Source organism: Sinohyriopsis cumingii, chromosome 1, assembly GCF_028554795.1.
Source record: "Sinohyriopsis cumingii isolate HCF-2022 chromosome 1, ASM2855479v2, whole genome shotgun sequence".
Taxonomy (NCBI): Eukaryota; Metazoa; Mollusca; class Bivalvia; order Unionida; family Unionidae; genus Sinohyriopsis; species Sinohyriopsis cumingii.
The window spans coordinates 26,771,719-26,797,026 of record NC_142961.1 but is presented as its reverse complement, the minus strand read 5'-3'; the positions used below and the strand labels follow the sequence as shown (position 1 = coordinate 26,797,026).

General features: G+C 34.0%; 1 protein-coding gene across 11 annotated transcripts in view; it reads left to right on the top strand.

The window, feature by feature from the left end:
* LOC149806581 (choline transporter-like protein 1) overlaps positions 1-22,970 on the top strand; it is a 209,556-nt gene extending 186,586 nt beyond the window's left edge. For all 11 annotated transcript variants that reach the window (XM_089954977.1, XM_089954968.1, XM_089954995.1 and 8 more), the window contains 5 exons: positions 6,739-6,776; positions 8,569-8,697; positions 15,104-15,196; positions 16,367-16,462; positions 19,347-22,970. In XM_089954977.1, the coding sequence (XP_089811103.1) occupies positions 6,739-6,776; positions 8,569-8,697; positions 15,104-15,196; positions 16,367-16,462; positions 19,347-19,433 (443 nt within the window). In that variant the 3' untranslated portion in view covers positions 19,434-22,970. The remainder of the gene's footprint in view (positions 1-6,738; positions 6,777-8,568; positions 8,698-15,103; positions 15,197-16,366; positions 16,463-19,346) is intronic.
* Positions 22,971-25,308: the final 2,338 nt, after the last annotated feature.

The window sequence follows — 25,308 nt, the reverse complement described above, 5'->3', positions numbered from 1 at the left end:
CCATACCAAAAATTCTGTGATCGTGACAAAATATTCATGCTTGAGTAACTTCTGTAGTGTGTGCCGTTTGTTACATCTTCAATATCCTGAACCATATTTCACCTAGCCGTGAAAATTTGTGTGTAAATAAATTTTTGAATCATACCAAAACAAGGTCAATGTTTTTTCATGTTCATGCTTGAGTGACTTATATTATCTGTTCATTTTATTACATTCTCAGTATATTGTACCATATTACACCTACAGTTACGAAAATTGGTTATGTGGATGAAACTCAACATGTTCAATTAACCCACACTATAACTAGGTCAGTGTGATGCAATTTTTATACTTAAATAAAATTTTATTTTCAACTCTCCATTTATTACATGCTTAGTATCTTGAACCCTATTTCACCTACTCATGAAAATAGGGATGTTGATTCATCTCAAGAAGATAACCTCAGCCATACCAGGACCAGGTGGCCTAATTTTTGTGCTTGAGTGAATTTTGTATTTTTAGCTGTTCGTTCGTTACACGCTAGGAATGTGGGAGGTCATGGGTTCAATCTCCAGCCGAGTCATGCCAAAGACATAAAAATGGTACTAACAGCTCCCTCACTTGGCGCTCAGCATTAAGAGGTTAGTGTTAGGACTGGTTGGCCTGGTATCCGGATAATGTGACAGGGTGGGACATCATGCTACATGTCTGCAGCATGATGCTCCATTGCTAGACATCACTATAAACTGCCACACTGCAGCGATATGACTGAATTTTTTTTAAAGCTACGTTAAAAATCCAAAACACACGGAATGAATCTCACCTACACTTAAGAAAATTAGTACGCAGAGTAACATAAACATTTCATTATGACCCAGTTTGCATGCTTAATTGACTTGAATTTGTTCATTCATTATGACCCAGTTTGCATGCTTAATTGACTTGAATTTGTTCATTCATTATGACCCAGTTTGCATGCTTAATTGACTTGAATTTGTTCATTCATTATGACCCAGTTTGCATGCTTAATTGACTTGAATTTGTTCATTCATTATGACCCAGTTTGCATGCTTAATTGGCTTGAATTTGTTCATTCATTATGACCCAGTTTGCATGCTTAATTGACCTGAATTTGTTCATTCATTATACTTACATTATCTTTGACCTGTATCACCTGCACTTATGAAATAGGTGTTTATCCTTGTCAAGTACAGTAAGTCAAGTACAGTAACTAAAAAGATAAAAATATAACCTAAATTTTATGCTTAAGTAACCTCTGTTATTTTCAACTTTTTTTTATCACACCTTCGGTATCTGGATTTTTTTCACCTACACCTTATGATAATTGGCATGTGAATAAATATTAATGAAAGCAACCAGCCATATCAATACTAAGATGGTGTGACCCATTTGTTAGCTGTGCGTGTCATAGACCAAGAGAGCTTATGGGAGAGTCTGTTGTAGGTTGTCCATCTGTACATTAACACAATTTTTTTTATTGCTATTCCTCCTAAACTATTTGGAGGATTGCCTTGAAACTGTACACATTAATCCCATGGTGTAGTTGGTCCTAAATTAAAATTTTGCTAGTTGGACACCTCACTGAGCATTTTCAAAATTTTACCATTACTCCTTCCATATCAACATGGGTTTTCAGTAAAAGACTTTGTATGATATCAAGTTGTTTCCAAATGAAAATGGTGCCAGTCTGTTGTCCACTATGGTTTTCATGGCAGCCATCATGAAAATCTTATTAGAGTTAAACCTCCTGAATGGAAAGTCATATTGACATTTGTTTTTTCCACCTGAAACTTTATATGATATCTAGTTGGTCCTAAATATAAAAGAAATAATGCTGATTTGGTAGCCATCTTAAAAATGGTTGTTGTCTCTACTTCTTCTAAATGGATGGTGTATTAATATGTCGTTTTCACTAAAAGACTTATTATGTTGTCTGTTTTGGTTATAAATGAAAGTAGTGCCAATCTGATATCTAATATGGCCACCACAGCAGCAATCTTGAAAATCCTGTTATTGCTACACCTCTTGAATGGAAGGTTATATTGACATGGGATTTTCACCAGAAGACTTATTATAATGTCTACTCAGTCCTCAGCATGAGGTTTTCACTGGAAGACACCTTGTCATGTCTAGTTGGTCCTAAATGAAAATAGTGCCAATCTTACCTTCACTATGGCCACCACAGCAGCCATCTTGATGGGGCCCCGAGTGGTCTAAAGCGCTCTCCATTATGGATCACTGCCATCTCATCTCTGTCTGTGCTGGTTCGAGTCTCAGATTCAGCCAATGTGGGTATGTGAGAAAGCTTGTCAGTAGCTTCTCGTGGGTCGGTGGTTCTTTCCTGGGGTTTCCCCTGGTTCTTCCTCCACCATTAATACTGGCCGCCATGTATAGCCTATCATGTGCTGAAAAATGGCGTTAAACCCTACAACAGTAACAATAACAATAGCAGCCATCTTGAAAATCTTGTTATGGCTGCTTCTTGTAGATGACTGGTCATATCAACATTGCACTTTCACCAAGAGACTTCTTATGGTGTATAGTTGGTCCTAAATGGAAATGGTGCCAGTTTGATATCCAGTATGGCCATCATTGCAGCCATCTTGAAATTCTTGTTATTGTTACTCCTCCAGAATGGAAAGTTCTGTCAACATGATGTTTTCACCAGAAGATTACTTGTGATGTCTTGTTGGTCCTAAGTTAAAACTATGCTAATCTGACATCCATTAAGGTTTCTTTGGTGGCCATCTTGGAAGTGTTGTTGTCAGTGATACTCGTTAATAGAATTTTAACATAAGAGTTTCACCAGAAGAGTTCACATGGTGATTAGATGGTCCTGAATGATAATGATACAAACTGACCCTCAGTTTTCCTTGAAAATATTATCTCAACTACTTTCAAATAGATGGTGATATCAGCATGAGAATTTCACCAAAAGACTTATTATGAGGTCTGTCTGGTGCTAAATAAAAGCAGTGCCATTCATACACCCAGTAAGGTGGCCACAAGGCCATCTTGACAATTTTTTTTGTCACTGCTTCCCTTGAATCAAAGGTCATATTTACAATGGGGTTTTCACTGATAGATTTCAAATGATGTTTGGTCTGAAATCAAAATGTGCCAATCAGAAATCCAATATATCACCACAGCAGCTAATTTGAAATCTTGTTATCACTAAAGATCTGACAGGGTTTCATCACTTAGCACTAACCATATTTACCATATATATTGGGACATGTTAAATTAATTTTTTCCTGTCCCAGAACTTATGGTGAAATTTCTTTTCACCAAAATTAATTTTTGTTGAATTTGCACCCCCTCCCCTGCCACTGCACATTGCAACAACATAGATAAACAAAATGCTTATTTGATAATAAAATGAAATAAACTAACCTTTTATTGTTATCATGAATTCAGCTTTGTTCATTATGAGCAGTTTATTAGGGAAAAAAATATATCCATGAACTCCATATATGTGGCGCATACAGCCATGCTGCAGTGTGAATCGCTTATGTCAGATAATGCACAACACATTGTTCATTGACATGAATTCAGAGAAATTAATCTTGTTTGGTTGAACTCCAAAGTTTGAATGTTGTTATCAGACTGAAAACTGGATCCAAGAAAATTGCAAACGAAAGGGGGAGAGAGAGAGAGAGAGAGAAATATCAACCAATTGCTTAAGGCACCTACCATCCATGAATGACATGGTGCAAGGTACAAAATAATTTGACAGTATCTCACAAATAAAAATCATTATTTGAAAATACATTCACTGTGGATGCAGATGAAAATCTTTTCGCTAACATGGGTTACAAAAATTATTATTAAAGCAATTTATTGCCATGTATATTTTTTACCCACAGACAGAAATGCCCGTTTGTATCAATTATGATTATAGATGGCAAGCAAATAGAAGCCCAGGTGGTGAATAAACACAAATGACAGAGATGCAATAAACTCATTGTTTGAAGTTACCAACAAGATATCAGATGCAAATGTTATTTTATTACAAAGCAAGATGGCCTCGGAAGATGATTTTGGATTCTTTTAAGCATGCCGATGTTTGTTTTGTTTTTAGTACAAAGTTGGCTGACATTGGGAAGCCAACTTTGATTCACATTTATAGCAACACAATCAAGTGTTCGTGCATGGACAGTGATGACCAAGTGTTTCCCAGAAGATTTTGAGGAGAAAATAAAAAAATCATGTGTTGAATTTCTGAAATCCAGAAGAGAAGACGATTTCACAGACAATATGATCATTACCATAGATGGCACTCCTGTGTACTTTGCTTTCATTCCTGGACAGACTGTTGATAAGAAGAGTGTTAAATTAATCAGTTTTCACTTCAGGAAATGCGTTGTCTCCAATGAGAATTTTTCACAGCATTGTAAAGCTAAAAAATACTCATGCACCGAAAGTATGGATTGTATGTGAGATGACAATCTTTTCACTAGCATGGGTTACAGAAAGTATTATTAAAGCAAGTTATTGTTGTGTATACTATTTACACTGCAGATGTCAATGCCCATTTGTATTAATTATGATTACAGTTGGCAAGCAAATAGATGCCTGGATGGTGAATAAATACAACTTGGAGGCAAGCAATAAACTTATTGTTTGAACTTGCCAACAGAATATCTAATACAAAGGTTATCTTAATTACAGAGTAAGCTGACTTCGGAAGATGATTTTGGAAAGCGTGCCAATTTTTTAAATATTTTTAATACCAAGACAGACAAAATAGGAAAGCCAGCTTTGGTTCCTTTTTGTTACTATTCACAGGAATTTTGAAAATAAATTGAAACAATGGAACAGTTTTTAAAGCGACACAAACTAGTTCTTTATGCATGTACATCGATGACCCAGCATTTCCCATAAGGTTTAGAGGAGAAAATAAAAATAAAATCATTTGATGAATTTGTAAAGACCAGAAGAGTAGAAGATGATTATGATGACAATATGATCTTTAACATTGATGAAACTCAGGTGTACTTTGACAGACTATCAATAAGTAGGGGGTTAATAGTGCAAGATACAAAAATATAGTGTTTGCATTATCTGCTTCAGGATATGTATTGTCTCCATTGATAATTTTTCAGAGCAGAGGAAGCTAAAAAAATATTCATGCACCAAAAGTATGGATCATATATGTGCAGGAGAAGGGTTGGGTTGATGATAAGATGATGCCATGTATTAAAGTGTTTTATCCCAAGTACACAGTTTCATATTTTTTAAAATAACATTTCAGTTTTAGTGCAGTTTCTGACATGTAATTTCTAAGGATTTAAAAGGTGTCCCAAAACACAAGACTCATAAAAATGACATGTCCCAAAAAATACAGTACCCCAAAAAATTACTTTACAAATTGATTTATGGTGTCCCAACAAATATGGTATCCCAATATACATGGTAGTATGACTCATTTTTCATGTTGGAGTAAATTTGTATTTTCAGCAATTCATTTGTTATACCCTCAGTATATTTTAGATGTTTTTCTTCTCTCCTATGCTCATGAAAATTTATATATGAATGCATCTCAAGAAGTCTAACTTGGATGTACCAAAACTAGGCCACTATGACCTAACTTTCACATGCAAATTACTTTTGTAATTTTGGCTATTCTTTTGTTATACCATGTATTTCTTTGACCGGATTTTACCCACTCTCAAAAAGTTTAGCTCAACTACTCAACCATATCAAAATTAGGTCGCTGTTTTAGGACCTTATTTTCACAGTCAGCCATCTGTTCATTTCATCCAATGTCTTTAACCCTTTGACATTTAGACTTATCAGACTTTTGTTTCAACTGAAGCTGTATCTCAGTGAGTAGTTCTATTTTGTAGTAATATTCCCTTCCTCCATGGGGTGTCTCGGTCGTTAGTGTAAACTTACAGCCAGTGGCTAATAGCTTTGAGTCCTGTCCAAACCAGCTTTCATGATGTATCTCTTTGCTAGGTTCTTTAGTCTCATTGCTTTGGTATCCATTCTCCATACCACTCTGTATATTGTCAGCTACTCCAAATGTTCTCCAGTTGGCAGTAGAATTCATAAATAAATACCTTGCTTAAAAGTTTCTTTTCCTTTAAATTTGTATAAAATATGGGTATATTTTCTCAATGAATTTTAGATAATAAACTTTTTGGAAAATGTCAATTAGCAAATAAGTCTGGGGAGTTGGAAAAGTGGAATCATTTGTGGCACCATGCAGTATGTGATTAATGTAAACAACTTCCAATTAAACATTAACATTTTCAGTCAAAAAGTTCTCAGTTGTCATTTTACAGACAAAGTAAAAGGCACTTAATATGCAATAGGAAATGCATTTGGGACAAAAATCCTTTTTCCATGATAGACAGGCACATTCAACCGGATTCACTTTATGTATGAATTTCACATTTGCAGTTTTTTGTATATGCTAAGATGCCATGAATTTAATGAACAACAATGATCAATATGTAAAGACAACTGGACCCTCTTCTCCTAATGAGGCATCTCCACCATTTTTCTTTACTGATGATGGTGATATTGTCTACAGAATTGTTAAATTTAAAACCCATGGAAATAATTCACATTAAAGGGAGTTTTTACACAGGAACTTTGAATTAGTCTACATTATTCTTTGCAATAAAAAATTAATATTACATGCAACTGTGGGATGTGTATTTTGTTTCTTGGCTATAATTGAGTTTTTAAATGAGATATTTATTTTTGTTTTCCATCTTTTCTTCACAGCTATACAGGGCACAAATTTCTGCACATCAGCCCATAAGGTAAAGAAATCCTACAGCAGTGTTTAATTATAAATATTCTCTTCTCTTTCCACTAAGCATTGGTAGTCTCACTGTCTCTCTTACACCCTTTACATCATTCACAGGATTGTCATATCACAACTTATTTTTTTATTTTTGGTCATATTTCTTGTAAATGTTTATTTGGAATTGACATTTTTAGACATTTCTTTTTAATGGACACCATATAGCCAGCTAAGTTGTGCTTAAAAATAGCGCAGTCAAAGGCGCGCAGGACAGAAGCATAATGCATGCTAACAATAGCGCACAGTCAAAGGCGCACAGGACAGAAGCATAATGCATGCTAACAATAGCACACAGTCAAAGGCACGCAGGACCTAAGTGTAATGCACGCCAACAAAAGCGCACAGTCAAAGGCGCGCAGGACAGAAGTGTACAGACATAAGCGTGCCTAAGAACATGCGAACAGATCTTCTTACAATAGAATGCATTAAATAAATAAAGCATAAATTTGCTTATTTGCTTAGTAGAATATTTATTAATCTATACACAGCAGGTGCCCTATACACACTTATTGTGAAATGTTAACAAACCTATTATTGACTTATTAAAATATTTTTAAAAAAGGAGAATATTGTGCAAAAAATGTATAAATCATAAGTAGAAATGTTAGATGTTAATGTTATGACTATTCCTTGCAAGTAATCTTCTAACGGTACTGTTCCATATGTTGTGACTAAAGCCTGGAGACGGCGATTAAGACCAACATACTTTGATTTGGATGCCTCTGATTGTCTAATGCCTGAACGAATCTCTCAAATTTCAATTTGTCATGATCTTGTTCTTTCCACACAGTTAAATTGTAAAGAAGACCATACAATTTACTTTTGCATATTGTCTTCTCAGTTAATATTTTTGTATTGTCTTCTCAACCTTATTTTCATGTACAGGTGCGCTTTTGTCTTTCGTGTATTTGTTGGGTTGTTTATCATTGCACGCAGTTGTCGATGCGCTTTTGTCTTCCGCGATTAAGTTATGGCACCACTCTTACATAGATATAATAAATAATATGATAAGGCATTTGGATTAAATAACATAATAAAATTATAAGAATATCATATGGTAAATAATTATCCAATGGTATCAACAAATAACAGTTTTTGGATGACCTTTTTATTCAGTCCACTTTTGGTATTATCAAGAGAAAAAATGGTCCATTGACTTTTGAATCTGGTCTTTTATCTGTATCTCACACTTGCATATGAAATGTATTCTCTTCTTCAAAAAAAAAATTGATTATGGAAAAATTTAAGCTCTGTAATTTTTTTAGGCAAGTATGGTGGCTTTAAATTGTAAAAACATCCCAATTCGAAGATCAGGAAATATTTACTGGGCATTGTTTTCTAAATGTGTACTGTAATAGGTTAGGCAACAGAGCAGCATATTTGCTGGGCATTGTTTTCTAATGTGTACTGTAATAGTTTAGGCAACAGCAGAATATTTTCTGAGCATCGTTTTCTAAATGTGCTCTGCAGTAGACAGATCAGGCAACAGAGCAGCATATTGCTTCCAGCAAATCATCTGATGACACAATGATTTCTGATTTTCCCAGAAATACTTTGGAGACATGAAAGAAACCAACCGCAGTCCAAATGTATTGGGTTGTTTGGCAAGGAAATCATATTTATACATAATAAGCAGAGTAGATTCATTTTCTGTGATAATAATAACATGTAATGTTGACAAAACCTATTGTAATAAATATTATTCTAGCTCATGACTTTGCTGCCAATTCCTTTGTTTTCTGTATCAGGCATTTACCGTACTGGTTGGCAATGCACTTAGAGTAGCGGCTATTAACAGTGTTGGGGACTTCATTCTCTTTCTTGGCAAGATTGGTGTAATGGCAGCCACAGCAGCTGTGGGAATCATATGGCTCAAGGTAAATTGTTTGCTTAGGAAGAATCATATGGTTCAGGGTAAATTGTTGGCTAAGGAAGAATTACATGGTTCAAGGTAAATTGATTTCTAGCAAAGATTCATATGGTTGAAGGTGAACACTCCTTCATTATCTATGTTTTGTTAAGAAGAAAAATCAGATTTATTCAGGATGAACTGTTGTTGTTTGCTTGCCTGAATTGAATACTTACATCCGTTTATCCTAGCCTCACATATCCTAACCATCCTCCAATTGATCTGAATCCATGTCCTCCTGGCTTTAATACATATTGATCACTACCATCAGCATATCCAAACACCTGCTGATTGAACTAAATGGTTGTCCTCCAGGGTCTGTAAAATCAGCATATCCATAGGCCCAGATATTTGAACTAAATAAGCATCCTTCCCAGGTTGGTAGCATTTATGTTCAATGACATCCACATATCCAAATACCCACATATATGAACCAAACGGGTGGCTTTTTGGATTGGTGACATCAACATGTCTGTACACCCACGTATCTGAAGTAAGATTTATTTTATGCTAGAGTGAAAATTATTGGATTTTTCAAGAGAAATAATTTTGATAATTCAGTAGCCAAGAAACATGATCAACATTTATACATTTGCTTTCTCGTGTGGTAAGTATGGCCACTTTGCATGCAGGCAAATCAAGTTTAAATCCCACAGTGGATATATCCTTTTTCAGAGATTTTTTACATTGAAACAGGAAGGAAGATTAATGATACTACATGTACTAATATTTTCAGTACAAATGTACAAAACATGAACAGTAAACTGCTGATATCATACTGGATGCAGTAAGAGATACGTTACATCTGTTTGTTTTACACATTGCTAACCAATATGTTTTGAATATTCAGTAAGATAAAATTTGCTTGTTCTGAGTGAATAATGGATATATTTCATCTTTTGAGTGAAAAAATTAATAAAAATACTTGGGGTTTTTCCCCCATTGATGAAATATATCCATTTTTCACTTGTTTCAAGCAAATATCCTCTATGTTGTTCAGCCATTTCACATAAACATACCTGTGATGTGCCTTTACCAATATTGTACCTATACATCGACTGTAACTATGCCTTGGCTGTACCTGTATCTTTACTATTCTTATACCTCTACTGTACTTGTACCTCTGCCTATACTATACCTATACTTCTACTGTACCTATAACTCTGCTGTACCTATGCTCAACTGTAACAATGCCTATACAGTACCTGTACCTCTACTGTACTTATACCTCTGCCTATACTATACCTATTCTTCTACTGTACCTATAACTCTGCTGTACCTATGCTCAACTGTAACAATTCCTAAACAGTACCTGTACTTCTAGTGTACTTGAACCTCAACTGCACCAATGCCTATACCATACCTGTACCACGACTGTACCTATAATTCAGCTGTATCTATACTTCTGCTGTACCCGTGTCTTTGCTATACCTGTACCTCTACTGTACCCATACCTGTACTGTATATATGCTCTACTCTACCAAATGCCTATACTGTACCCATACTTCTACTGTACTTATGCCTTTAGTGTACTTGCACCTCTACTGTACCTAAAGCTTCATGCCAGTATCCAGACACCATTATCATGACGAAAGTAGTTTAATCTAATATTCCCACATTTGAGAGGACCAGATATATGTGGATGAAACTGGATTTATTGATATTCTGAATTAACAGTAATTTTTACTGTTGATTGTTGAAAGATAAATATCCAGAAAGACTTGTAAAATCTTTTTCTGCATAATTACCAGGGACACTGAAATTTTAATGGCTTTTGCTGGACATTTTATTTCAGATATTAATTTGGCAGTGATATATTTGTGACATTAAATAAAAAAACATTACAGTGTTATGTAACTTGTGACAAAAAGAAAAGATTGACACAACTAATTATCAAATGTACCCAAAAACAGGACATTTTTGGTTCTGGATTTTTTTGTGGCTTTAGTAATATTATTTTTCCATGATTATCTGTTTCCTGTAAAATTAAATTGTCATATATACCTCATTTTTTTCTTTCAAAACACTATAATATAAAAAATTCACCAAACCAACAACAGTATTTTATTCCAGTTTTTTTAAAATTAAAAATTAAGCAAATCAAAACTATGTAACACCAAAAAGACAAATATTTCTGAAAAATTCAGATGATGAAGTTTTATTTGATGAGGTCTGTAAACAAATCTTGGATGATGATAAAAGTTTATTGCTGCTAGTATTTTTAAAAATTAATTAAAGTCTTGGCTTCATATATTTTGATCAAAAGGTATACTGTGTTGACACTTGACAATAAAATGTGGTTAAAAAATGTGTGAGGGTTTTATTTAATATTTGTTGTGCAGTGACTTGGGAAGTAATTCAGGGATAAGTGTTTTGTTACAAGTTCATCAAAAAACTTTAACACCTCTTTTGTCTTGTGCTTTGTGGGAGTGTTGAAACAATTGCAGATTCATAGATTAGATAAGTTGTTGCATTTAGCCCATGACTACATGATTTTTGGCATGCTGTAGATGTACTACCTTGTCTAGAATCACAGGGAAAATAGGATTTCGTTAAATCGGTAAAATGAACATGATAAAAAGTTTTTGAGATAGTTGACCAAGGTTGTGTTTTTATGATACTACATAAGTCTGCTTATTGAAACAGTCAACTGTTAGTTATTTAATCCATGTGAGCGATATCAGGACCACATGGGAGTCTTGTTGTTTTTAATCCTGCAGTATTATGTTTTTAATACAGAAACAAATTCAGATTGTTTACTCTACTTTTTTTCTTTTCTCTCTCTCTCTCTCTTTGCTTCATTATTTTGGATGGCCCTCACAGGAGATTGGAAAGGGACTGAGTGACATTCTTCAAGTTCATATTTTGGTGTTCAGCTAACCTAAATATTGCTCTCTGATCACAAAAAATGAGGTTTTTGTTATAAGTTAGATAAGTTGATATCGATTAGTTTCTGAATATATAATAAAATAACAGATCTATTGTCTCTTCCATCTTACATGTATCTATGATTCATGACTTGTAAAACAAAGGTACATGGTAATAATTTGCTCATTGTAAGCACACTGTGTAGATTTCAGTGAGATGACAATGTTTAATGTGGATAAATTAGCTCATTGTAAACACACTAATATGCAGATTTTAGATGGCATGATTACAATGGATAAATTGCTCATTGTAAGCACACTGATATGTAGATTTTAGATGGCATGATTACAATGTATAAATTGCTCATTTTAAACACACTAATGTAGATTTTATATGGCATGATTACAATGGATAAATTGCTCATTGTAAGCGCACTGATATGTAGATTTTAGATGGCATGATTACAATGGATAAATTGCTCATTTTAAACACACTAATATGTAGATTTTAGATGGCATCATTACAATGGATAAATTAGCTCATTGTAAACACACTAATGTAGATTTGAGATGGCATCATTACAATGGATAAATTGCTCATTGTAAGCACACTGATATGTAGATTTTAGATGGCATGATTACAATGGATAAATTGCTCATTTTAAACACACTAATATGTAGATTTTAGATGGCATCATTACAATGGATAAATTAGCTCACTGTAAACACACTAATGTAGATTTTAGATGGCATCATTACAATGGATAAATTAGCTCATTTTAAACACACTAATGTAGATTTGAGATGGCATGATTACAGTGGATAATTAGCTAATTGTAAACAGACTATGTTGATTTTAGATGGCATAACTACAATGGATAAATTGCTCATTGTAAACAGACTATGTAGATTTCAGTGGGATGTCAGGTTTAATATGGATAATTAGCTCATTGTAAACAGACTACGTAGATTTCAGTGGGATGTCAGGTTTAATATGGACAATTAGCTCATTGTAAACAGACTATGTAGATTTCAGTGGGATGTTAGGTTTAATATGGATAATTAGCTCATTGTAAACAGACTATGTAGATTTCAGTGGGATGTCAGGTTTAATATGGATAATTAGCTCATTGTAAACAGACTGTAGATTTCAGTGGGATATCAGGTTTAATATGGACAATTAGCTCATTGTAAACAGACTATGTAGATTTCAGTGGGATGTTAGGTTTAATATGGACAATTAGCTCATTGTAAACAGACTATGTAGATTTCAGTAGGATGTCCGGTTTAATATGGATAGGTAGCTCATTGTAAACAGACTATGTAAATTTCAGTGGGATGTCAGGTTTAGTATGGATAATTAGCTCATTGTAAACAGACTATGTAGATTTCAGTGGGATGTCAGGTTTAATATGGATAATTAGCTCATTGTAAACAGACTATGTAGATTTCAATGGGATGTTAGGTTTAATATGGATAATTAGCTCATTGTAAACAGACTATGTAGATTTCAGTGGGATGTCAGGTTTAATATGGACAATTAGCTCATTGTAAACAGACTATGTAGATTTCAGTGGGATGTCAGGTTTAATATGGATAAGTAGCTCATTGTAAACAGACTTAGATTTCAGTGGGATGTCAGGTTTAATATGGATAATTAGCTAATTGTAAACAAACTATGTAGATTTCAGTGGGATGTTAGATTTAATATGGATAATTAGTTAATTGTAAACAGACTATGTAGATTTCAGTGGGATGTCAGGATTAATATGGATAATTAGCTCATTGTAAACAGACTATGTAGATTTCAGTGGATGTCAGGTTTAATATGGATAATTAGCTCATTGTAAACAGACTATGTAGATTTCAGTGGGATGTCAGGTTTAATATGGACAATTAGCTAATTGTAAACAGACGATGTAGATTTCAGTGGGATGTTAGGTTTAATATGGACAATTAGCTCATTGTAAACAGTCATTGTAAATTTCAGTGAGATGTCAGGTTTAATATGGATAATTAGCTCATTGTAAACAGACTATGTAGATTTCAGTGGGATGTCAGGTTTAATATGGACAATTAGCTCATTGTAAACAGACTATGTAGATTTCAGTGGGATGTCAGGTTTAATATGGATAATTAGCTCATTGTAAACAGACTATGTAGATTTCAGTGGGATGTCAGGTTTAATATGGATAATTAGCTCATTGTAAACAGACTATGTAGATTTCAGTGGGATGTCAGGTTTAATATGGATAATTAGCTCATTGTAAACAGACTATGTAGATTTCAGTGGATGTCAGGTTTAATATGGATAATTAGCTCATTGTAAACAGACTTAGATTTCAGTGGGATGTTAGGTTTAATATGGATTAGCTCATTGTAAACAGACTATGTAGATTTCAGTGGGATGTCAGGTTTAATATGGATAATTAGCTCATTGTAAACAGACTATGTAGATTTCAGTGGGATGTCAGGTTTAATATGGATAATTAGCTCATTGTAAACAGACTTAGATTTCAGTGGGATGTCAGGTTTAATATGGATAATTAGCCCATTGTAAACAGACTATGTAGATTTCAGTGAGATGTCAGGTTTAATATGGATAATTAGCTCATTGTAAACAGACTGTAGATTTCAGTGGGATGTTAGGTTTAATATGGATAATTAGCTCATTATAAACAGACTATGTAGACTTCAGTTGGATGTCAGGTTTAATATGGATAATTAGCTCATTGTAAACAGGCTATGTAGATTTCAGTGGGATGTCAGGTTTAATATGGATAATTAGCTAATTGTAAACAGACTATGTAGATTTCAGTGGATGTCAGGTTTAATATGGATAATTAGCTCATTGTAAACAGACTTAGATTTCAGTGGGATGTTAGGTTTAATATGGATAATTAGCTCATTGTAAACAGACTATGTAGATTTCAGTGGGATGTTAGGTTTAATATGGATAATTAGCTAATTGTAAACAGACTGTAGATTTCAATGGGATGTCAGGTTTAATATGGATAATTAGCTCATTGTAAACAGACTTAGATTTCAGTGGGATGTCAGGTTTAATATGGATAATTAGCTCATTCTAAACAGACTATGTAGATTTCAGTGGGATGTCAGGTTTAATATGGATAATTAGCTCATTGTAAACAGAGTATGTAGACTTCAGTGGTATGTCAGGTTTAATATGGATAATTAGCTCTGTGGGTGAGGCAGCTACTGCATAACATGTAGAATGATAGTTATATTCATGTTAAACAAATTGTAATGTCTTTTTTCTTTTCAGCATACTGTTTCCATGGCAATCATAACTCCTTTGCTTTATCACTGCAGTCATCAAGCCCTTTCCTCTACAAAACTACATTCCCTTGCTTCCAGCAAAGAGCATGAGATGTCATTTCCGATTATTTGCTTTTTATTACTGTTCTAGACTTTACTGTCATACATAAACCAGCATATTTGGCACTTGCTTGTCTTAGAGTCTGCATTATTCTATGTCTATTACAGAGCCGAGAGGACCTACACTTCTATGCCATACCGGTGCTGTTAGTGTGTGTTTTCTCCTACTTCATAGCTTCATGTTTCTTATCGACATATGAGGTTCGTATAAACTTTAAATTTTCTTTTAATCCAATGTTAGTATTTTGGAGTATTATAATGCAACAGTGGACTATATTATCAGATTTTATTGGATTATTACAAAATAGAAATTTCAGTATTCCTGAATTTAAAGCAAATTTTAACTGTATAAGGAATAAATTTAGTAAAATCTTAGATGGAAAAATAATAATGTAATTATTTTTTCATAGTATCGATATCTTGAATTACTTGCACATCTTGAATGAAACTTTTTAATATGAAAGAAACTCAATCCAAATATTATATCCAGTTGGCTTGATAAGCTCTTAAAGAAAATGAGCATTTCATTGTCTTGTAATTTGTAAATTATTTCTCTTTGATGTTAATGGTTTCAATGGTAATTTTTAAAAATCTAAAATATGGATGCTTGCATCTGCCAACAATGAATTTGAACTTGGTTTTCAATTGTATTCTTATTGGGAGATAAGAGTTCAAGAGATATATTAAGAATATGCCCAAATTAGTGTAGAAATACAACTGTATTAGGCAAGAACCTGTTTCAAAAGAAATGACCAAATTAGTGTAGAAATACAACTGTATTAGGCAAGAACCTGTTTCAAAAGAACATTATGCTCATCCAACCAAACCTTTCACATGGGTACACAAGATCTCCACCAATGGAGGGTCTGGTAAATGATTTATTGATGGTATTACAGATACAAGGTGCTTTGGTCAGACATTATAAAAGTGATACTCCAAAGACACATTGCTTTCTAGGCATACTTTCTGAAATAATCAAGACAAAATTCAAGTTTAAAAGGATTTCATTCAAGGTCATTTTGTAAAATGACATGATGCAGGAGTCCTGTGTCAATCAAACAGTTCATGTTGATGTTAAAATTGATGTCATCTTATCATCACAATGATGTATTACATCACCTCATCTCAACAAGCACTCATGTCACTTTCCATATTTTGAAAAAGCCTTGGTCAGGCATTACAGGAAGTACTTTTTTAATAGACCCTTTAAAAACAGAGATCTTGGGGTAGTCCTGCATGATATCTGTTTGAACGAGATTCAAGGGAAATCTTGTGTTTCTTTCCTGCATGAGCTTGTTTGTGCAGATGAATTTTTTCAGAACCACCCCTGTTAAACCTGGACATTTCATAGATAAATATTTTCTTTTGTAGATGGTGATTGATGCAATGTTGTTGTGCTTCTGTCATGACTGTGACATCAATGATGGTTCTGCTGAAAGGCCATACTATGCTCATGAATCTCTGCTGGTGAGATTGACTTTTTTATTTTATAGCACATGTAAAACATCCTTGTCAGTATTGTATTTATCCATGTTGAATCATTTAGCACATTATGTGAAGACAGACCTACCATATATACACACTTATTAGTTGAGTCCAGCTCAAAACTTCACTGACCCTAATCAGTTAGCACATCATGCGAAGACAGACCTACCATATATGTACTTGCGCATAAGTCCATTCCAACTGCAAACTGCACAGACCCAGATCTGCTGTAACTATACATGGGTAGATCTGGTTCTGTACACTTTTTTAGGAGTAATCGTTAGAACACACAACATAGACCCTGATTTGTTTAGTTTGAATAGACTTGTACACGAATATATATGGTAGGTCAGCATTGTTTGCAGTAATGTTTACACAAATAAAGTATTCAGATTTATCCTTCAGGATTTGTAATTATTAAATTTATCTTGCTTATGCAGAAATTCCTTTCAGTGCCAGGACCTGACTCTTGAACTTTGCAGTTCCTGGTTGGGGTGGGGGTTAGTCTTAGTAACGCTCTGTAACACTCGTATCTGGGGGTGAAACAGTTCACTGATGTATTGCTATACTGATAATTAATCAGTGGCAACTATTCCTTACATGTATCAATATCTATCATATTGTAGATTCTGTATCACAGTATTTATCAATACATCATCCCTAGATATATCGGTCTACACATGGATCTAGAGATCCCTTTCATATGTACTCTATGACATATCATTTCACCCCTAGATATATTGGTCTACACGTGAATCTAGACATCACTTTTACATGTACTCTATGACATATCATTTCACCCCTAGACATATTGGTCTACGCATGGATCTAGACATCACTTTCACATGTACTCTATGACATATTGTTTTGCCCCTAGACATCGGTCTATGCATGGATCTAGACATCACTTTCACATGTACTCTATGACATATCATTTCACCACTGGACATATCGGTCTACGCATGGATTTAGACATCACTTTCACATGTACTCTATGACATATCATTTCAACCTAGACATATCAGTCTACGCATGGATCTAGACATCACTCTCAGATGTACTCTATGACATATAATTTCAACCCTAGACATATCAGTCTACACATGGATTTAGACATCACTTTCACATGTACTCTATGACATATCGTTTCACCCCTTGACATATTGGTCTATGCATGGATCTAGACATCACTCTCAGATGTACTCTATGACATATAATTTCAACCCTAGACATATCAGTCTACACATGGATTTAGACATCACTTTCACATGTACTCTATGACATATCGTTTCACCCGTTGACATATCGGTCTATGCATGGATCTAGACATCACTCTCAGATGTACTCTATGACATATCATTTCAACCCTAGACATAGCAGTCTACACATGGATCTAGACATCACTTTCACATGTACTCTATGACATATCGTTTCACCCCTTGACATATCGGTCTATGCATGGATCTATACATCACTCTCAGATGTACTCTATGACATATCGTTTCACCCCTAGACTTATCGGTCTACGCATGGATCTAGACATCACTTTCAGATGTACTCTGTGACATATCATTTCAACCCTAGACATATCGGCCTTCACATGCATCTAGACACTTTCATACTTACTCAGTGGACAAGCCCAATGAAATCTCCTAGTTTCTAGGAGTTCTAGCTATGTTGATGTTTAGCTGTTATACCAGCAGTTACTATCTCATGTAGATTTTTAGTTCAACAGTGATAAGAACTGCATTCTAGGCATAGCAAATGTAGTGGTAATGAAGACATCATTGATTCCAAGGATATGCAAGTGACCACTTCAACAGAATGTTGATTTGATCTTAATATAATGATTCTCATGGTTAGAATGTATTGGGGAAACCAGGATCTTTAAAAGAATTTTGATTTGGTGTAAAAACTATAGTTCTTATGGTTGGACAGTATGGCAAAAGCTAGGATCTTTGACTCGATTTTTTTTTTCTCAACCTGTAATGTTGATCATTCTCAAGGCTAGGATTTGTGGATGTTTGACTGAATTTAAATTTGCTCTAAATATAATTACTCTCATGAAAAGATTGTGACAAAACCAGAATTATTCATGGGATTTTTGTTTGCTATAAATAATTCTCATGGCAGATATTTGTGACACAGACCAGGATCTTTGTTCGAATTTGTATTTGCTGTAAATCATTCTGAGGGCTAGAATGTGGTAAAACCAGGACAATTGATGTGATTTAAATTTACTGTAAATATATTCGTTCACATTGCTAGATTGTATGGCAAATTCCAGGATGTTTGATGGGATTCTGATTTGCTATAAATCATTCTCAGGGCAAGAATATGTGACGAAAACCACAATTTAGAGTTAATCCATTTGATATATGTAGGTAAAGTGGAGCTCCATGCATACAGCTCCTGGAAGAGGTCTCAGAAAAAAACACCCAAATGTTTCCTGGTCAGTTTCCAGTTCTTGGGATTTAATTAGGGATTGAATGAAAATGCATTATTCTCAGAGAACCGTAAAACATAGGAATTATAATTTTTTTTGTTCAGAATTTATTCATTCACAGCACACTTCACATTTAACTTCTCACTGTTTCAAAATATGAAGATGAACATAGCTCCTTGTAATATTGCTTTTAGGGTCAGATGTCTTATTTTGATGTAAGATCAAGCATGTTTCATTTATAAAAAGAAAATGCCCAGTTGACTTAACCAGTACTCCATAGAGTTCATAAAACTACCTTGTATTATCTTTTTAATTATGACTTGACCAATAAGTCAACTTTTATGATAAACAAATAGCCGTTTAAAGAAACACAAGTCTTTGAATATCATACTTATTGACATTGCCTCGTTTGTCTTTCAGACATTTGTTGACAATACCAGTAAACAACTTGATGCACTGAATAAACGAAGTGGAGGTGCAGCGGAATCTGAGGTTGCCAGAGTGTAGACATTACACAGACTAATCATACGCTGGATACAAAATGTGGCAACCAATCGGCAGCCTTATCACACTGGTGCTCATCATCATTACAAGGGATATAGTTAGCTAAATACAGAAATTAATCAAGAAAAAGTATATGATATTTTGTCAGTGAAAACTAATACTATAGCGCATAGTATTTTTAGACCCCTAGAAAATGAAACTTGAAGTCAGATGTATAAGAAATCCTTATGCTAAAAATATTACTCTGTGATTATCTGCATTGATGATGGTGATACAGCTTTTCAGCTGTCTTGATGATGATGATGATGATGATGATGATGATACAACTTTTGAGTTGTCTTGATGATGATACAACTTTTCAGCTGTCATGATGATGATACAACTTGAGTCGTCTTGATGATGATGATACAACTTTTCAGCTGTCTTGATGATGATGAAGATAAATCTTTTCAGCTTTCTTCATGATGTTGATACAACTTTTCAGCTCAAGTTTGATTGTAATTTTTGTCAACCAATAATATAAAACCGTAAAAATCATTTTTCCTTTCCTGAGATAAGTGTGTAATCTTTATTTCAAACTTGAAGTTTTATTATCTCAAGGTGTGATCTTTCTTTGAAGTGTCTTTACCAATATGTCCTGTTTAGAAATGCAGAAACCACAGCTGTCTCAAATACACATTGATATTACCCCATATTTCACCCATGCTTGGTGATAATACTATCAAACACTTTTACCCCGTTTTGCCCATTATCTTTATGAGAAAGTTTTCTTTACAATAATACTCCCATCCTGAAAGACTTGTTATTGTATCTAGTTGATGTATGTAAATGATGCCAATCTTGTATGAAATATGGCTGCCATGCTGGTCATCTTGTTGTTACTATTTGTCCTGAAGGGATGGTTATATGTACATGGGGTTTTCACCAAAAGCCTTCTAATGCTGTCCAGTATGACATAAACAAAAATGGTGCTGATCTTATGCCCAATATGGTCACCATCTTGGCTAATTCTACAGTTGCATTGCTCAGGAATATCATAGATGGCTTCAACACTCAGCAGTTACAATTCTGCCTTTATCATCCATATTAACTGGGAAACATTTATTCGAATTTTTGAGTTTTCAAAATAGAGACAGCATTTATACAAATGGTTTGAAGGACACAAGTTGTCATTTCAGGTAAACTGTTACTGTTAGAGGTGGCTTAATTGAGCTTGGTTTATATTTGTATTAAACATTACTGTCCCTGTAAATTGAATTGCAATAATAAAAGAAAACTTAATCAGTGGGATCCATGGCCTCGTTAGAGGGGGACTTTTTATTAATTATTCAAGGCAAGAATGTGGTAGCTACAGGGCATATATTTATACTGTATGGGCTTGGAATAATACTTTAAATTGTTGTTCTTGATTTGTAATTTACTATTTTCTGCCCATTCATGTTTGTGTCAAAAGTCGTCTACTTTTATTTTGACTGTATATCTGCTTCTTGTGTGTTGGAGATTAAATATACACTAGTGCCTTGAACATTTAATATCCAGTTATTGCATAGCCCAAAACCCACTTATTGCATAGCCCACTTTACTTCATTTGAACATTTAATATTCAGCTCTTGCATAACCCACTCCATTTGGCAAGTAATGTTACTTTTTGAAAGAGTATGTGGTGCAAAACGTTTTGTCCATGTCATACAAAATTTATATCCCCTTGGTTGTGTGTCTTCTCTGGATCATATTTTATATATATATATATATATATATATATATATATATATATATATATATATATGTGTGTGTGTGTGTTTTGACTAAATGGTGTTAATAACGCACAACTCGTTACTTACCATAAATTGTTTTAAAAAGTCATACTTCAAGTTAGTATGTTTTAGTATGTTTATATTGAATTATACCATATATGTTTGCTTTATATCCCCATGGTTGTGTGTCTTTGGGTCAAATATTTGGTATATATATGTGTGTGTGTGTGTGTTTGTTTTGACTAAATGGTCTTAGTAACACACAACTCATTAATTACCATAAATTGTTTTAAGAAGTCATACTTTAAGTTCAAGTTATGATGTTTATATTGAATTCTACTGTACATGCTTGCTTTATCTTTACGCATCTGGTATGCATTAACGTCATTTTGCCATTTCTTGTCCGTGTCTCTGATAAGCTTATTGGTTTTAAGGTGAAGAATGAAATAAGACTTGTACAAAATATTTTAATAAGATTTAGATTTATTATTCATTTATGGATGGAAAGAAATATTTTTTTTATAGCTTTATATATTGTACGAGTGGATTATGATCTAAAGTCAAATGGGTCTAAATACACCAATCTATTGTTCTTTTTCTGATCAACTAATTATGCTGATTGAAGATTCATGAAATTGTTGCTTTTTATTAGTTAATTATTTTGGTTTTTGAGTTACCCTTTTAACTCTAAGATTTAAAATGCATTCAGTAGGCTTTTGTAATAATTAATTTTTTAGCATTTATTCTCCGACTTGAATGTATATTAAATTCCATGACAGTGTAATAATGGAAATTTTTATCCCTTTTATTGATTTAGTGATGATTGTGATATTACATCTGCATATTTTTTATCATAAGAAATTAGTAAGAAGCCTTGAGAAAAGTATTTTTGGTAAATTTATGGTGAATTAATAGCCAATGCAAACAGCAAAGCATTACTTCAGAATATATATGTTAAATTTTGCGTAGTTTCTTAGTCATGGTCACGAACTTACATTTAATGTAAGGAGATCTCAGGATCTTTTTCCTGTTCAGCAACAAGGGATTGTCATTTGTCATCATAATTAAAATAAAGAGAATGAGTAGTAACAAAATTCAAAAATATCTACAGATCTTCTCAGAATATCTTTGCCATGGAAATTTGTTTAAATGATTTCAATTGAACTGAATCAGCTGAAAATGCTTCCATATTAAAGGAACAGTTTTACATACTTCTGGAGTAACATACCATCTCAAGTTATAAAGTTTATTGTACACATACCTTTTTGGATCTGCCTAAACCCATGCCTTACATAAGCAATTACAAACATGCAATATTTTCTTCAGCTAACAGTACATCACATAACATAATGACGCTTTTTGTACGCCAACCATTGTGTTATTGCTGTGTTTCCCTGCACAAATATTAAACTAATTTGTACCCATTACTTGGTAATATCAGAAAGTAGTTTATATGCTTCTTTATTTATTTTGGGTTTATAATTTAGACACATTTTTCTTTTGTATTTATCAGTCTCAGTTCATTATGTATCTTGTGTAATGTCTACATACCTGAAAAATTGGTTAATTTGTTTGGTTATAATGTTGTAGTAAACAATTATGTAATTAAATCAATACATATTATTTTTGTATCATGTATATATTTATGTAAAACAAAGGTCATACTTGAAGTATCTATTCATTATATATGCATGTATATATAGTCATTATGTAACCACATAGTGGTACTTTGTGGTGTCAGATATATGAATCTTTTTAAATAAAATACTCTTCTTTCTAAATGAAACATTTTCTCTTTGTTCATTTTTCCCAAATTTCACCTGTCTTGCCTACACTAATACCACAATGCCTATATTTTCAGTATTTGTAATATAGAAAAAAGATAACCTTATATCCCCCAGTATTTTTGGCAAGAATTCATTAAATTCTGTATGACTGTAAGCAAAGAACTTTAACTGCAGGTAGTTGAACTATAGTTTCAGGGTCCTAGTTGGACAAGTGGTCTAAAGTGCTTTGCCTTGACAGATCATTTATACATTTTACTTCTTAGCTCAAGTCTCAGCTTGATCAACATGGGCATGGAAAGCTTGTCAGTAGCTTCCCATGGGTTGATGGTCTTTTCCCCAATTCTTGTACCAAAACTGACTTCCATGTGTAGCCAAACCAAACAGACCTTTCATATATTATTGTGCCCTACAGAAGGAAAAGCTCAGATCATCATTTCAAAGTATTTTAAATGTTTATGGCTCCGCTGCTCTCTTTGCAATCACTCCATGCACTGTGATGCACTTAGTCCTCTTATTGGAGCATGTGCAGAAGAAGTGACGGTGAATAGTAAAATTTCATAACACTATATCAAAGTGATGCAGAGAAAAATGAGGGGTACACTTGGATCTGTGCACAATTTTATTGCAATAAAATTTTGGTACAATTAGGCTTCCTGCTTGAAATAATTCCAACTTCCATCATTTTCTAGCAATATTTAAACAGATGGCTTAATTATCCATTTAAGCAGAGGAGCACAGTTACCCATTTGGTTTTGTAGGAATGTGAACCACATGCTGGACATGAAGTGGGGGCATCTTCCTATTACAAGGATTTTACTGTAGGATTACTGTATGCTTGGGGTGGGGTGGGGTGCGGTATCTTCCTATTACAAGGATTTTACTGCAGGATTACTGTATACTTGGGGTGGGTTGGGTTGGAGTATCTTCCTATTACAAGGATTTTACTGCAGGATTACTGTATACTTGGGGTGGGGTGGGGTGGGATATCTTCCTATTACAAGGATTTTACTGCAGTATTACTGGATACTTGGGGTGGGTTGGGTTGGGATATCTTCCTATTACAAGGATTTTAATGCAGGATTACTGTATACTTGGGGTGGGGTGGGGTGGAGTATCTTCCTATTACAAGGATTTTACTGCAGGATTACTGTATACTTGGGGTGGGTGAGGTGGGGTATCTTCCTATTACAAGGATTATCATTATCTTCACTGATTTGAGATAAATGGACAGTGACACTAATGTCATACATTTAAAAGAAAAGGATATTGACACCAATGTGACCCATCAGTTACATAATTCCCTACACAATAGTGTACTTTAAGTAGTGCTTGACAGTAGTTACATGATGCCTTACACAACAGTGTGCTTTATGGCAGTGCTTGATAGCAGTTACATGATGCCTTACACAACAGTGTGCTTTATAGTAGTGCTTGACAGTAGTTACATGATGCCTTACACAACAGTGTGCTTTATAGTAGTGCTTGATAGCAGTTACATAATGCCTTACACAACAGTGTGCTTTATAGTAGTGGATGATAGGCAGTAACATTATGCCATACACAACAGTGTGCTTTATAGTAGTGCATGATAGCAGTTACATGATGCATTACACAACAGTGTGCTTTATAGTAGTGCTTGATAGCAGTTACATTATGCCATACACAACATTTTGCTTTATAGTAGTGCTTGATAGCAGTTACACTATGCCATACACAACAGTGTGCTTAGTAGTGCTTTATATGCAGTGACAAATGCCTTACACAACATCGGGCTTTATAGTAGTGCTTGATAGCAGTTACATCATGCCTTACACAACAGTGTGCTTTATAGTAGTGCTTGATAGCATTATTACGCCATACACAACAGTGTGCTTTATACTTGTGCTTGATAGCAGTTACATTATGCCATACACAACAGTGTGCTTTATAGTAGTGCTTTATATGCAGTGACAAATGCCTTACACAACATTGAGCTTTATAGTAGTGCTTAATAGCAGTTACATCATGCCTTACACAACAGTGTGCTTTATAGGAAACACAGTACTACAGTAATGGAAAAATGAGAACCAGTGTGAAAATGGTTAGAAAAAAAATAGAGTGTTTATGAGCTTTGCTGACCAGGATTAGTTGATAATGTACTGTATGTTTTAGGAAAAAGAATCTTTTGAGAGCTTATCCCAGTTGTAAGTGAAAAAAAATAGAGACATTGTTTTATTGATGGAATTTCAGTCCTTTAACAGCCTTGAGTTTGGAACACTCATTACTAAAATTAGCAGCTGACTCTTTGGTGTGGAATTGAAAGCACAGGTTTCAAACACATGCAGGTCCAGAACATGC